Genomic DNA, 15,105 nt, shown 5'->3' with positions numbered 1-15,105 from the left:
AGGAGAGATAAGTCTGAACCCTCTTCCCCTCTGCCTTCACTGCTAAGAAAAGCTAGGGACCCTGAGTGCCAGGCCTTGCCCCAGGGAGCAGGGAGCCCTGGGAGAAAGGCCTGGTCCTACCCAAGGTTGGGCACCAACTATGCCCAGTGCCCAGAGGCAAGAAGGGTCCCCCAGTCTCAGTGGGAGGGTGATGGGCAGACCATCCAGGTGGAAGAGAGGGGTGGGGGCCTTAGGGGTCATAGCTGTGCTGGAGAAGACCCCACAGGAGAGGCTGGTGCAGGGGAGCAAGGATACAGAAGGAAAACCCGTCTTCTGAAGGTGGGAGGTGAAGTGGGGGGTGTGGGAGTGGAGAAGAGGCACCGTGTGACCCTTTCATACCTCCTTACCCCGCACTCCACCCACCCTTGGCCTTCAGGAGCCTCTCCCCACACCGTGCAGTCTCTTGGGCACCATTCCTGCCTGGACTCTGGGTTTCCCTCCTTGGGGTCTCTTCCCTAACACACCCTGAGTGCACTCCCCTCCCCACCCCCTTACATTCACTCATCTTGGGGATTCTCTTTTTTTGCAATCAGGAGGAGAGAAAATGCTGACAAAGTCGACTCCCGTTGTCATGGCAACCACAGCCCTAATTATCGTGTGCAGCCTGGTTCCGGGCTCTGGGAAGGGGGTTGGGAGAGAGATGAGGGTGGTGGGGTAGTGAGGTTGGAGCCAAGAGCCACCCCCCCAGGTCCTGTTCCCCTTCTCTGCCTGTGCTGGCCTCCAGAGGCCCCCATGCTTCATTTCCCTGATGCCCTGCACCCCAAGGTCCAGCGTCCAGTCTCCCCGGCTTCCTAGAAATAGAAGACACAGCATGAGCCATCTCACTGATCCCTGGGAGCCGTGGGAGCTGCTTCAGGGTGGGTGCTGGCCAGTCTGTCTTTGCACAGTGGGGAATGGGGGGCTGTCGGTCACCCAGCCAGCAATGGGAGAAATGGGGCACGGACCAGGGTGTGTGTCTTAGCCCAGCACCCATCTCCTGTGTGGCCCCACACCTCAAGAGGTGACTTTGGGGCCTACTGACGCACCCCCGAACCCTCTTCCCCACCCCTCCCTCCTCTCGCCCACAGAACACAGATGACCTCTTGGTGGCCTCTGCCGAGTGTCCAAGTGATGACGAGGACCTGGAAGAGTGTGAGCCCAGTACTGGTGAGTGCCTTTCCCCCCTCCCCTGCCCCGGGCCCGGGTGACGCTGATGGGGGGGGGGCGACTGTCCCTGCCACCTGGCCCCAGCCCAAGGGGCCTGCTGCCAGGCCTTACCTTTCCCTGATAGCTTCCTCTGCCTTCCTGCCATTCCCCTCCAGGTCCCTCAAGTTGTCCCTCTGGCAAGGCAGTTTCTGGCCCTTTGATGCCCCGGCCCCATGAGATAGTAAGGTCCTTAGCTTGGGATCCTGGGGTTCAGGGCCAAGGAATGCTGGGAAGGAAAGAGGGAGACTTTTCCCTAGCAAGATGAGTAACTGCAGCTCCCATGAGTCTTTATTGGGTATGGGGTGGAGGGGGGAGAAGGTGGGGGAATGCAGGCCTAGGAACTACAAATCCCATCAGCTCTTTGGTCCAGAACTGCAACTCCCATCAGTCCCTGTGGCCTGATTTTCCCTGGGTCAGCAGTAGAGGCGATCTCGGCTGCATCCAGGACCCTCCTCATTTCTGGCCTCAGGGAGGTGGCCACACACTCTGCCAGGGCTGCCAGGCCAACCTCACGGCAGCGCTGTGTCGGGCAGTGTGTGGCTGGGAGGCGCCCCTAGCCAGATGTGTGGTCCCTTGAGGAGATTGGGACCTGAGATCTGGTCTAGATTTCTAGTGGAGCAGCTGCTGTTGCAGGAGAGCAGGGCTGGGAGGGAAGGCTTCCTGGGGGTGGCATTCCAGGCCTCTGCTGGATCCTTTCAGCTGGAGAGAAGGGTGTGGCCCCAGAGAGAGACCCGACTGGCAAAGGAAGTGTGGGCCTTGAGTGCCAACTGAGAAGTGTGGGGATGGAGTGGTGCGGTGGGTGCAAAGGCTGCTCAGCTGAGCAGGTTGGGGGTGGCCGAGAGGAGCCGGGGGGAGCGAGAGCCTGAGGGGCTGACGTCCTGGTGCTCACAGCTGGCCGCAGGGAGGGAGGAAGGACTGAATGTGGCCAGATTTCGCAGTGAGGGATCATGGGAGTTGGTGGTGGCCCGGATGAGCCTGCGGGAGCCTCATCCCTGGCTTGGGTTTCCAGAGACTTCTTCTGGTTACCTTGCAACGCGTGGCACCTGGGCTGTTGCTACTGGAAGGCTGGAGGTTGGGACGGATGCCTGAAGGGTTGGGAGAGGTGATTGGTCAGGTGAGGCGGGCAGTGTGACTGGGGCATATCTTGTGAATCTGGCCTGGGGTGGGGGCATGGGGGGGTGTCTGCCAGTCCCAGAGGAGACGCTCAGGCTGATGACAGGCCGCAACTGTGGAAGGAGTGTGGGGAGAGCAAGAAAAACCATGGAGCCTTGGGGCAGAGGCTCAGGTTCCAGAGATCAAGGGCAGAGGCAGTTCTGGGGTACAGGCCCCCCGACACCATAGACCAGGGCTGCAGAGGGTTGTCTGGTGGTCCTGGGCCCTGAGGCGCTTGGAGGAGCTGTAGGCTATCGGGTTGGAAAGGCCTTTCTGTCCACAGCCAAGAGCTGGTGCTTTCTGGAACAGACGCCCTCCACTGTGGGGAGGCTCCTCTGCTGGGGGGCCATCTGGCTCCATCTCACTAGGCCATCTCAGCTCAGGGAGGCACCCTCACGCTCTGCCGTGGCTCTGGGAGGTTCTGGGCATCTGGCAGCTTCAATATGGCACTCCCCCCAGATTCTGCTTTACCCCTCTGACTCGTCAGGACTGGGGTTTCCTGGAGGTGGAGGCCGTGCCTCGAGCCCAGGCCTGCCACAAATGGCTGTGATAAACGGCCCCGTGAGAGCCCTGGGATACGACTCTGGGGACAAAGGGCTGGCAGGTCATGAGAGAAGGGCATTTGGCCCCGTCCCATGTGTTTGCACACATGTGCTCACTCTGCGGGGGCGGGGACTGCCGGGTGAGAGGAGGGGTCTGCTCTCCCTGGACCCCACGGAGAGGAGTGTTGGGCCAGACGGCCACTGTGCGGGGACACACAGCACATCCCGGGCCATACCAGGGCCACACGCTATCTACCAAGATTCTAGCTTCCCAGCTGTGGCGCCGAGTGTATGCACTGGGGGCCGAGCTCCCTCAGGCTGCATGGAGACAAGGGAGTGAGGCGGAGCTGAAGTAGGCAGGGTCAGCTGCCCTCCCAGTCAAAGGGCCAAGCCTATGAGGGGAGGCTGGAGGGCGGAGGAGGAATGGAAGCTGGGGGATAGGGAGAGGCCGGTGGGCAGCCCGACACCTGGCTTCAAAATAAGGGCAGAGTGTGTGCTTCAGCCTCCAGAGGAAGCCGTCCGAAGGTCCCGGCTCTCCCTGAGACGTGCAAGGCGCACGCCTGCATTTGCGTACTCGCCCCACTCTGAAATGCTTCAAGTTGGATTTTTATCTTGATGGGAGGCCAGGTGAAGACCAAGATGACTCCAGAGCCCCTTGAGCTGATCTAGACCATGCCACTCCCCTACTTAGAGGGAAAGGGGACTCCAGCCAGAGGCCCTCCTGTGCCCCCATACAGGGAGGCTTTTTCCTCTAGCTCCTTGGGCTCCAAGGTCAGCATTAGAGGTGAAGGCAGCCTGGCTGGAGGCAATGGCTACCCACGGGCTGACTCAAGGGACCCCAGGGCATTTGCATCCCTCCCACCTGCCAGACCCTCCTCCCTGCATCCAGCTGTCAAGCCTCGGATCATCCCGACTCGCTTTCCACCCTTTCTCTTGACTTGGGCCCCTTCACAGTCCCCAGACCCCACTTCTTCTCCTCCTCCTCCTCCTCCTTGCAGCTTGGTGAAATCATCATCTAACATGGGCATTTCACCTGAGGTTGACAATCCAGTCAAAGAAGGGTATTGTTTGCCGGATACAGTGTTTAGATTCTTTTGAATGGGAGCGCTGTTAGTGGGGCGTGCTCTGCAAAGTGGGTAACGTCTCCCTGTCCTAGCCAGCCTGACCCTCACATTATGTTGTGGGTCTGGCCCCTGTAGGGATCGGAGTGTGCACCCCTTGAGGTGCACAGGAAGTGCACACCCAGACTCAGATCCTCAGAGGCGCACATTTACGTACACGCGCAGATGCACATTTACGTGCACGTGCAGAGATGCACATTTATATGCACGCGCAGAAGCGCACGTTTACGTGCACGCGCAGAGATGCACATTTATATGCACGCGCAGAGGCGCACGTTTACGTGCACGCACAGAGGTGCACACACATACATCCCTGCATGTACGTTTATGGATCTCACAGCAAACTCACACCTGCCCACTCGCTCACAGGTGCCCACTTGCTCAGACCCACAGTGTTTCACACTTACATGTTCTTGTCACACCAAGGTGTACACACGGGGCGTCTTCAGCCCACGGAGGCACGCTCACACACACTCACACCCATTGAGGCACAGACCAAATGTTTGGGATCACATGCACACGCTCAGAGGCACCCACATATTTCAGACGCTCGCGATGTGCATGTGCGAGCGTGCATGTGGACAGCATGAGCTTGTCTACACGCGTCCTTGGACTCCCAGAGTTCCACACCCGCAGTCAGCTCGCAGAGGCACATACATGTGTACAGATCCACCTGCATAACACACGTGCTCCGGCCACGTCCTCTGTGCGTGCTCGGACTTACAGATGCTCACAGACGGTTCAGAGGGACCGTGTGCGCATGTGCAGAAACGTGTGCTCAGCCCTCCGAGGTGTAGCCGCGCACGTGCACACGCACACCCATTTGCGTGTGCTCAGGGAGGCAGGCACCTGCGCCCAGGCTCATAGAGGTGCATGTGGCACAGCTCCATCCAAGTGAGCACTCGTGCTGCATCCCGCGTGACCTACGGTGTCCCGAGAATAAGTTCACAGGCCCCAGGACGCACAAACACAGCCTCGAAGGGATGTCGTGTCCCAGCATGTGTGCCTCATTCCCATTGAGGCACGCCCATGTGCACACCAAAGGCACCCGTGTGCCGAGATCCACAGGGTACGTGTGCACACATCCGCCGAGGTGGGCTCTGTGTCCCCAGACCCCAGGGGCCATGCTCATCTGGACATTCGTTTAGACCCACGCCTGCCCCCTCCCATGGCCCCATGAGAGGGACCCTCCGAGGCCCCCCGTAGCTCAGACCTGCAGAGGCTCATTCTTGCGTTCACACCCATGTGTTCAGAGACACACACACGCTCAGACACATGCACACACGCAGACACATACATTCAGACTCACACACATGCTGGGAGCCACACACATGCTCAGACCTCTCGAGACATACAGACTCGTCCTGAGTCCTACAGTGGCGTGTACACACACACACACACACACGCTCATGTCTACACTGGCCCACAGGGGCCCTCACAGGTACTGACACACTTACTCCCGTGCTCAGACGTACACCTGAGCTGTGTGGGGAAGGCCTCCCATCCTCAGGCCCTCGGGCCAGACAACCAGGTTCAGACCCAGCAAAATGCCCGCCTCCGTGCGAGCACATGCAGCTGCTCAGACCCACAAGGGTGCCTGCGGACGTGCGTACTCAGATTCCCAGACGCCCACGTGTGCTCAGGCCACGGGAACAGCTCGTGCACTCACCCCATAGGTGTGCACCCTCCTGAGCCTTGGCCCCCATGCACACACACGCGAGGCCCTCCGACGTGTTCACAGGCTCAAGTCCACAGACACGCAGACACACTCGCTCAGACCTACACACTTAGCTCAGAAACATGGAGGCACAAATGTGCTCGCATCCCAGCGTTTCTTCGGGTGACACCCGTTGCTGTAACGGTGACCTCCATAACACCTGTGTTTGTCCTTCACGGAAGGTTACAAACCAGCGTTCCTGGTGGGTGGGCAGCTCCCCGGCAGGCGCTGATTCCGGGCCTCGTCCCCTTCCCCAGCTGACTTTCTCGGTTGTGGTGGAAGGTGATCAACAGGTGGGGTCAGGAAAGGGTGGGTTCTATGGGTCAGGCCCGGGGGCCAGACACACAGGACACCCGCTGCTTCTGCTTAGTCACGTGGCCACAGCTCTGCGTCCAGGAAGGCAAGGAGGGTGTGGCCTTGCTGTGCCCCAAGGAGGAAGCAGAAACAGATTTGGGGACCAGCTAGCAATTTGCCTGCCCAATGTGGCCTTTGGGTCACCAACCATCCACTTCACTCTTCCCGATGCCCACAGAGCACAGCCACCCCTCCCCGAGGGAGACACTCTGAAGCCCCACCCACTCGGGGCCCTCTTGGCAAAGGTGAGGGCGTCTGGCAGGTGGCGGCCCACTTATTGGGTCCAGACTTGCTCCCGAGGACCCATATGTGGTCCGGATCTCACTGTCCACACAGCTCAGCACACCCCCCGAATCCAGGGGTGGGTCAGCGGCAGCCACCACAGTAAAAACTCTAATTCAAAAAAGGGAGGGATGGACGACGACACCCAGAGGCCCCTAGTTCTAAGTGTTGAGGAAATCCAGCCAGCTCGCAGTGCGAGAGACTCCCCCCCCACTGCAGTGGGGAAGCTTCTTTCTTACACCCTGCCTCTCCTGTCTTTGAGAAACTCCCTCGTCTCTGTCTGTGGCCCTGGCGTGAGGCTCTTCCCAGCTCTTGTCCTCCATGGCCATCTCTGAAGTGGGTGTTGGGAAAATGTCCTTCATGGGGGCCCCGTGGTGTTGGCAGCCCACTTCCTGCTCCTACATGTTTGGGGGCCCAAAGGCTCAAGCAGTCAAGGTAACTATACTCCGTGTTCTTTCCTAGACAGACGTGTCAAGCGTCTATTTCCTTGTTTCTCTGATTCCTTGCCTTTCTCTGAATTTAGTCGTGACTATTTTGAGGGCATTTGAAACAGTAGGTGGGAAGGCCACGTCCGTAGTCTGATCTGTGGGGCGTGGCTGAGCCCTCCTCATTCAGGTGGAGGTTTCCCTGGGTCTTTGTCCCTCAAAGCCATTCCTGACCTCTCTTGCGATTTGCGGGTTGGAAGCTGGGGCTCTTCTGACGCTTGGCAAGCCCCACGTTTCTGGGCTCTCTCTGTTCCTGTCTCTGCTTGCAAACCCACCCACTCTTGCCTAACGTCAGCTTCTTGTGGTATGTGACTGAAAGCAGACAGTAAAAGCCAGCACTGTCACCCCGACTTTCTGGCAGGTTCCTTTTGTGCCCGAGCCTCAACAGGCACATGGCCATCACAAGCAGGGTCGGAACCAGATGTCCTCCCCCTGCGTTTTATGGTTCTGCATCTTTCCAGCTGTTTCCTTGGATTGTTATGGGAAGGCTGCCGTTTTTTGGGACGCACGTTTCTGGTTCAGTGTCTGTATTAGTTCAGGTAGCGCTGGTTTCTGGAATAGATGGCCCCCAAATCTCAGTGGGTGCTTCGAGGGAGGTCTCTCACTCAGCTGAAGCCCCACCAGGGTGCTCCCGGGCAGCAGGTGGCTCTGCCCCAAGGGGGTGCTTGATCCAGACTCCTTCCAGCTTATGGCTGTTCCCCGACGTTCAGCTCGTTTGCAAGGTCACCGGAAGGAGGAGAGAGAGCACGGAGATCCACACAGGAGCCTTCTGTGGGCCAGTACCCAGCAGAGCCCACCGCTCAGGCCTGTTGCCACACCCAATCGGAAGGGATGCTGGGAAATGTAGTCTCGGTGGCCAGGAAAAGGAGAAAATGAATTTGGGGAAAGGGGCACTCAGAGGCCTACGTGCTCACACGTTCTCAGCGGCACAGGCAGGCATTGACACACGCACAAGAGTTCTGACCCAGGCTCAGAGGCGGGCGGACACAGCGAGAGGCTCGCTGACGTGCAGATTCCCTAACACCCCCGTCCGTGCGCTCAGGTCCATCGAGGTTCACACGCACACACAGACTTAGAGACGTATGCCCAGGTGCACAGAAACAGACTCTGAGCACTTGGGCGTGCACACACACACACACACACACACCCGCCTGACCTTGCGTCCGCCTTGATTTTTGCTGTTGCTGAGCTGGGGTGTCCGAGTGGGGTGGGGCTCCATCCTTCCAGCCACCACACCTGCTGGAACAGGTGAGTAAGGGCTGAAATCTAGTCGTGCTCTCTGCTCACCAAGCCGCTTGTCCCGGTCCTGGGAGCAGGGCTGTGTCCCCCAGGAAGACAGAACACCTTATTCTGATTGTGTACAGAGATACCGTTTGCCAGGTCATGCACCCGAAGGGCCATGGCCATGTTGAGGGCCCTGCCTTGTTTCTAACCCACACGAAATGCCCTGTGGCCTAATGGCTTTCTGGCAGGTACCCGGCGCTGGTGGGTGAGGCCTCTGCCGGCTGCTGGCTGAGCTCCGACATTTGGCCTCAGTTGTCCTTGCTCCTTTGGGGGTGGGCACATCCTGCTTGGGTGGGAATGGGGTTCTTGGGTTGATTTCCAGTCAGGAGCCTCTGTGCCCTAAAGGCAGAAAGAGCTCAGCTTGCTGGGGCAGCAGCCCCTAGAGGTAGGGGAGCTAGGGGAGGAGGGGTACTCAGGAATGGTTGCTGGTCTCCTTGGCCAGATGGAATTCTCTCTAGCGAGTGGGACTGACATGCCCTGACATTCAATATAAGAGTGGAGGAGGGTGGCGTCTGTGAGAAATGCACCTGTGAGTACTTCCAAGCGCTGTGGCTGCCTGACGTGGGGGAGGGGACGGAAGTGACCTAGGGTCTTTATCAGACTCCCAGGGGCACCCCATCCCTGGGTGCACCCTTGTAGAGCTGAACCCGGGGTCCCAGGCACCACAAGTCTTTGTGAGTTTGCTCCCTCCAGTGCCCAGTGGGAAGGGCGGCCCAGGAAGCCCCTGTTTGGACTTTCACGGTGAGGAGTCCTCCCCTCCTCCAGACCCTCACAAGGGCAAGCTTGCCTGATCCCTCCCAGACCAGTGTATGACCCCAGGAGAACCCAGTACCCTATGTTGCATGTGACTTGCTGGCCTCAGAGCCCAGATTGGCTGGAGTGAATATGGGGGAAGGAAGACAGTGTGGGGTCTCGGCAGCATGCTATCTTGTGGAGAGAGCAGGAGCTGCGGGGGACAGAGATGGAGGCCGGTGTGGAGGATGTGGGTGAGTGCAGGAGACGCTGTCACAGCCATGCACAGAGCAGGGCCCAGGGACAGGTCCTACAGACGCTGGGGGAGCAGGGACAGGGCTGAGACCCAGATATGGAGACCAAGACACAGCTGGGGTTGAAGGGCAGGGGCAAGAGTCAGTGTGACCAGGCCTGGGAGGGCTCTGGAGCCCGGGGAGACTGCACAGGGGGAACTTGGGGGGGGCCTGTGTGCTTCAAGGACTTAAAGAACCAGTCAGTTGGGGCAAATGGTTGCACAGGGCTCAGGCTGGGCAGGATTTGTCTGTGGCCCAAGGCCTGAAACCCCCCGCCCCCCCCCAGTCTATCTGGGGGTGAGAAAGAGAGTAGAGAGACAAGGTCTGCGCCCTGATTGGCCTGATCAACCCCTCTAGGGCATGACGTGCCCCCAACAAGGGACTCCTCCCTGGGCCCTAGCAATGGGCAGCTGGTTGAGGACCACAAGCCTGATCCTGAAGCTGCCAGAAGCCACTGGTGGCCCCATGTAAGATCAAAGGTAGAGATGGCTGTGGATGAGAGCTGGGCCCATGGAGCAAGGCGCCTGTCAGGCTGAACTCAGCAGTGCCTGCTGACCGTGGGCCAGGAGACACGGGATGTTCAGAACCCCGTTGCCTTGGCGTGGTTCAGAGAACACGCTTGATGAGTATTCCTCCCCTTCCGTTGGTCAAAACACAGTGAGCCCCTCCTCTGTACCAGGCCCAGTGCTGGGTGCTAGGGAGACAGACAATTGGGCCTCAAGCCTTCCTGGAAGAGGAGGTATTTGGCTGGACTTGAAGGATGAGTGAGATATCTGCGGGGGCAAGGTGTTGTGAACAGAAGGCAAAGTCAGGAAGAGGGCAGGGAGTATGGTCCAGCAGGGAGGGGAACCCTGCCATGATTGGACACAGGCTGCCAGCCTCCCCCCAAGAGCTGAGAGTTGAGTGTGGCTCTTACCCAGGGACCCGGGTGCTGGGCCATCCATAGTGGGTCCAGAGCTCAGGAGGGGTTAGGGGGACAGATTGTTCATCCATAGGCTGGAGGTCTGTGGGAGCCAGGCCTTGGCCTCACCCTGGGCCTGGAGCCCAGTACCCTAGTTTTATAGACGAGGAAGCTGAGGTCCAGAGGGTAAGAAAAGCTTGTCCACAGTCACACGGGGCGGCCTCCCAGGTGAACAATCAAGCTAAGAGTCAAGCAGATTACCACAGGCGCGGGGAGGGTGAATCAGGCCTTTCCAGGCTCCTTGTGAGACGTGGCCCTCGTGATCTTGGGAAGTCCTGCCCTCCGCAGGCCTCAGCATCCTCCTCCATAAAAAGGCCAATGTTGGATGGTCCCAGCTCCACAGAACATGCTTGTCTGCTTTTGGCTCAGTTTCTCAGTGTGACTGAGCCCCAGGAGGGCCAGGTGCCCCGGGGCTTCACAGTCTGGGGTGCAGGTGAGCCCTGGCCCAGGGGGAGAGTAGAGCCTGGTAGGAAGAGCAGCCTCAGGAGCTCGGCCAGGCTATCAGTTCAGTGGCAAGATCTTGGCTGTGGCGGGCTAGTTGTGGCCAAGGACAGCTCTGCCAGGTTGCTGGAGCTTGGGCTGTGAAGATCGGCAGTGTTCGAACAGCAAGCACAGAGACTGGAGGGCTTAGGGTGCAAGGAGCAGGAGAAGGGACGCAAAGATGTGGCAGTGGCCCATGGCTGGCTTGGCTGCAGTGGAGCCCTGGGATGCTTCCGATGGAGGGGGTAGGTGGTTGTGGAGCCATGAAAACCACGCCCTGCAGAGACTGGGGAGAGGCAATCAGATGGGAGCAGGGCTTGGGTGGAGGGAAAGCTAGAGAGGAAATCTCCAACCCCAGCCAGACCCAGAGATGCCCAAGAGGAGGAAGCCCTCCCGGCAGCCCCCTAGAGCCAGACTCCAGCTGGCTCTACCCCAGGCCCGTGGGTTGCAGTATTTGGGGAAAGGGCAGTGGGCTGATGGGAGTTGACCCAGGAGCTGCTTGGAATTGTAGTCCACACCCCTCCAAGGGCTAATGGGAGTTGTAGTTCTCACTCTTTGGGGCTGATGGGAATTGCAGTTTATGCCCAGGGTACCTCAGTTATCAGACCTAGATTAGAGGAGACCTAATCACCCCCCCCCCAAACCTTCCCCACTAGTCCTCCGCCCTGGGCCCTGTTTTAGCAAGTGCTTCCTTCCCAGTTGGCTGTGTATGTATTTTCTTTTCTTTTTTTGCTTTCTTCTTTTTTCCGTTGTTTTATTATTGTTTTAACAATAATAAGAGGGCCAGAGGCAGTCAAGCCCTGGTCAGGTCCTGGCGGCCCATGGGGGTTCTGGGGAGGGGGAGGGGGGAAGCCAGTGGGGGTCAGAGGTGGAGGGTGAAGAAAGAGAAAGTCGGGGAATTAGGGTTAGCTCAGGACTCATGTGTCCCTGTCCACTTGCCTCCCTCACTCCCACCCCCTCCCCACCTCCCTGCCTCTACATGGCTTCTCACCACCTCACCCAAAGTCCAATGGGACAGGACCCTTCTCCAAAGTGTCTGTCTCCTCCTTGCCCACTCTTTCTCATGGACCTTGTCACCTCCCACCTTCAATTTCTCGTCTTCCCATGGCCGGTTTGCAATTAGCCTTCAGAGCTCCTTCCCATGATCATCCCCTCTCAAGTCCTCTCACCCATGTAGCAATTCCTACATAGCTGCCAGTCATGTACCTCTTCCTCCAGCCCTCCTTCCCACTGCTCCCCCGCCCCGCACGCTGACACCAAGTGGTGGTAACAGTTTCTCAATGCCAGCCTGCACTGTGCAGATTTTAGCTTTGTGTTTAATGAGGGGGAGAGGGCACAAGTGAGGGAGGAGAGAGAGTATTCAGGAGGAAGCAAGATGTCCAGGGAGAGAAGAGTGAGGGAGGGAGATACCAAACAGATAGACAGAAAACGTTGTACGGAAAAGTTGTTTTTTCTTATTTTTTCCGGGAGAACCCGCTTACACAGCTCTGTTTGTAATTTTTTTCTTCATGCTAAAATCACACGGCCTATTTGTTGATGTAAGTTGCCTGAATTCCGTGGTATGCTATCTTCTTTTTTAAAAACNTTCTTTTTTAAAAAAAAAAAAAAAAAAAAAAAAAAACAAAAGCAAAAAAAGAGAAAAATCTAGAAAAAAAAAACCCTAAAAGATACTGTTGTTAGGTTTGTTTAAATGCTGCTCTTGTATCTGTTTTTAAGCCTTAAACCAGTAGAGTTTTTTTTTTCCGTTTCTTTTCGATTTCCTTTCCTTTCTGTTCCTTTTGGTTTCTTAAGACAAACAAAAGACCAAAACCCAGTGAGCCACAGAGCCCGTGCGTGGGGTGCCCAGGGCATCTGAGCCGCTGCCCGCTTAAAGCGCAGTGCTCCGGCTGGCGGGCGGGCCCGGCCCGCTCTAGTCTCCGCCAAAGCCAATTGGAACCGATTTGGGTGTGTGAGGCTGTTGTTTCTCTCTCTGTGCCCGCCGCCTGCACCCTGCGCCCTCGCTGACACCCTCTCTTTTCTCTTCTCTCTCTTGTTCTAGGAGGAGAGTTAATATTGCCCATTATCACGGAGGACTCCTTAGACCCCCCTCCCGTGGCCACCCGATCCCCCTTCGTGCCCCCACCCCCCACCTTCTATCCCTTCCTCACGGGGGTGGGCGCCACCCAAGACACCCTGCCCCCACCCGCGGCCCACCGCCCGTCCGCCGGGGGCCCGTGCCAGGCCGAGCAGGACGACAGCGACTGCGAGGAGCCCATCGAGGCCTCGGGCTTTGCGTCCGGGGAGGTCTTTGACTCCAGCCTCCCCCCCACGGACGACGAGGACTTTTACACCACCTTCCCCCTGGTCACGGACCGCACCACCCTCCTCTCACCCCGCAAACCCGCTCCCCGGCCCAACCTCAGGACAGATGGGGCCACGGGCGCCCCCGGGGTGCTGCTAGCCCCCTCCGCCCCGGCCCCCAACCTGCCTGCGGGCAAAATGAACCACCGAGACCCGCTGCAGCCCTTGCTGGAGAACCCCCCCCTGGGGCCCGGGGCCCCCACGTCTTTCGAGCCGCGGAGGCCCCCTCCCCTGCGCCCCGGCGTGACCCCCGCCCCCGGCTTCCCCCGTCTGCCCACAGCCAACCCCACGGGGCCCGGGGAGCGGGGCCCGCCGGGCGCCGTGGAGGTGATCCGGGAGTCCAGCAGCACCACGGGCATGGTGGTGGGTATCGTGGCGGCGGCGGCGCTCTGCATCCTGATCCTTCTCTACGCCATGTACAAGTACCGCAACCGCGACGAGGGCTCCTACCAGGTGGACCAGAGCCGGAACTACATCAGTAACTCGGCCCAGAGCAACGGGGCGGTGGTGAAAGAGAAGGCCCCGGCCGCTCCCAAGACGCCTGGCAAGGCCAAGAAGAACAAAGACAAGGAGTACTACGTCTGAGCCCCGGCACCGCGCCCCACTGCCAGCTGCCCCTCCCGGGAAGGCCCGGGAGGACGGTGCGCCCTCTCCCTGCCGGGGCTCCGGGGACCCGCTCCCTGGCTGCCTCAGACTTCTCTCACGAAGAGGAAACGCAAAANAGGAAACGAAAAAAAAAAAAAAAAAAGAAAAAGAAAAGAAAAGAAAAGAAAGGAAAAAAGAAAGAAAGGGAAAAAAAACGAACGGAAGAAAAAAATGAAAAGAAAGAAAGAAAAAAATTGAAAAGGAAACCCGTGCTCGTCCCCTTCTTCCTGCCGTCCTGGGCCGCGGCGCCGTCAGTCCTGGGGCTGTCTGTCCCTGTCCGCTCTGCGCCCACCCCGGGCAGGGCACGTGCTCACAGTCCTGGGTTGATTTATTTTTTTAAGGGGGGGGTAGTTTTATTTTGGTGGGGTTGGGCGGGAAGGAAGGCTGGGGGTTTTGTAAAGTGTCCACTACTCGTCCTGTTCATTTCCTCCATTTTTCTTCCTCCCTCCGTCCCTCCTGCCTTCCTTCTCTTCCCAAGCCCGCTGGCCCCCATCCCAGGCTTGCTGTGTGTCTCTGTCCCCACCCTCCCTCTCCACTTCTTTTTTTGTGTGTGTCTGGTTTCTCCCTTTCCTACCTTTGGGTNGCGGGGTGGGAGGGGAAAGGCAAATGCAGATATATATTAAAGACAAATTATCTAGATACCGCGAGCAGCAGCCTGTGGCACCCGTTGGGCGCGGGCACCAGGGAAGAGAGCCGGCCGTTGCCCGCTGACTGCTAGGGTCACTTCTCTGCCCACGGGCTCCCTGCTCCCCCAGTTTTTTTTCTCTTTGTTAACAAATGTGTCTGAGTCTTGGAAAACACCCCAACCCCGGAAATGTGTGGGAAAAGAAAACAAAAACTTTCCAAATCCAACGGTCCTGTGCAGTTTTTTCGGGGTGGGTACTGTTGGGACATCGGTCCTGGCTCTGGGCTGGGGTTGGGGCCCGAACTGAGGCTGGTGAGAGCTGGTAAGTAGCCTCCAGAGTTTTGGGCCGAGCATGGTTTTGGGCTGAGCATGGTTTTGGGCTCCTGGGGGCGGCCTGTCTTTGTCCCACCCCCATGTCCCTCCTGGCCTGAGGAGGGGGCTGAGGAACAGCTGGTGTATGGGGTGGGGGAGCCCACCCCCCACACCCCCATGAGCGGGTCAGGACAAACCCCCAGAGGCAAGAGCGTCATGTGGCCCCCTAGTGGCTCAGGGGGGTCTAGGCCTCTGAGGGGGCTGCCTGTGCGTGGATCTTGCTATGGCCCCGGGGGAAGGTGGTGTTACTCCTGGGTGACAAGAACTTTGGTGGCTGAGTCCACACTCGCCCCCAGTTCTGCCTAACTCCAAAGTCCCTGCTTTCGCTGCATCCCTAAGGATCTGGACCCCATCGTCTGCAGCCCCCCTCCCCCAGTCCCCTCCAGTCCATGCTGGCTGACTGTGGGGGCTCCTGAGGCTGCGCAACCTCATCCCCAGGTGTGTGCTCCTTCCTGGAGACGCTGAACAGGCCCACGGTCCCACACACGCTGAGACG

The 15,105-nt window shown here is 58.6% G+C and overlaps 1 protein-coding gene across 15 annotated transcripts in view; it reads left to right on the top strand.

Moving 5' to 3' along the window:
- The window catches only part of NRXN2 (neurexin 2), a 96,827-nt gene extending 83,139 nt beyond the window's left edge, over nucleotides 1-13,688 (top strand). For 10 of the 15 annotated variants that reach the window (XM_034645161.1, XM_034645164.1, XM_034645154.1 and 7 more), the window contains 2 exons: nucleotides 1,107-1,185; nucleotides 12,666-13,552. In XM_034645161.1, coding sequence (XP_034501052.1) covers nucleotides 1,107-1,185; nucleotides 12,666-13,552 — 966 coding nt within the window. Of the gene's footprint in view, nucleotides 1-1,106; nucleotides 1,186-12,665 lie in introns of all 15 variants that reach the window. The other 5 variants (XM_034645165.1, XM_034645158.1, XM_034645151.1 and 2 more) reach the window with 2 other exon arrangements.
- The last annotated feature ends 1,417 nt before the right edge of the window (nucleotides 13,689-15,105 follow it).

The sequence above is a fragment of the Ailuropoda melanoleuca genome, chromosome 16 (assembly GCF_002007445.2).
Source record: "Ailuropoda melanoleuca isolate Jingjing chromosome 16, ASM200744v2, whole genome shotgun sequence".
In the NCBI taxonomy this organism is placed as follows: domain Eukaryota; kingdom Metazoa; phylum Chordata; class Mammalia; order Carnivora; family Ursidae; genus Ailuropoda; species Ailuropoda melanoleuca.
This window is presented reverse-complemented; position numbering and strand designations above follow the sequence as displayed.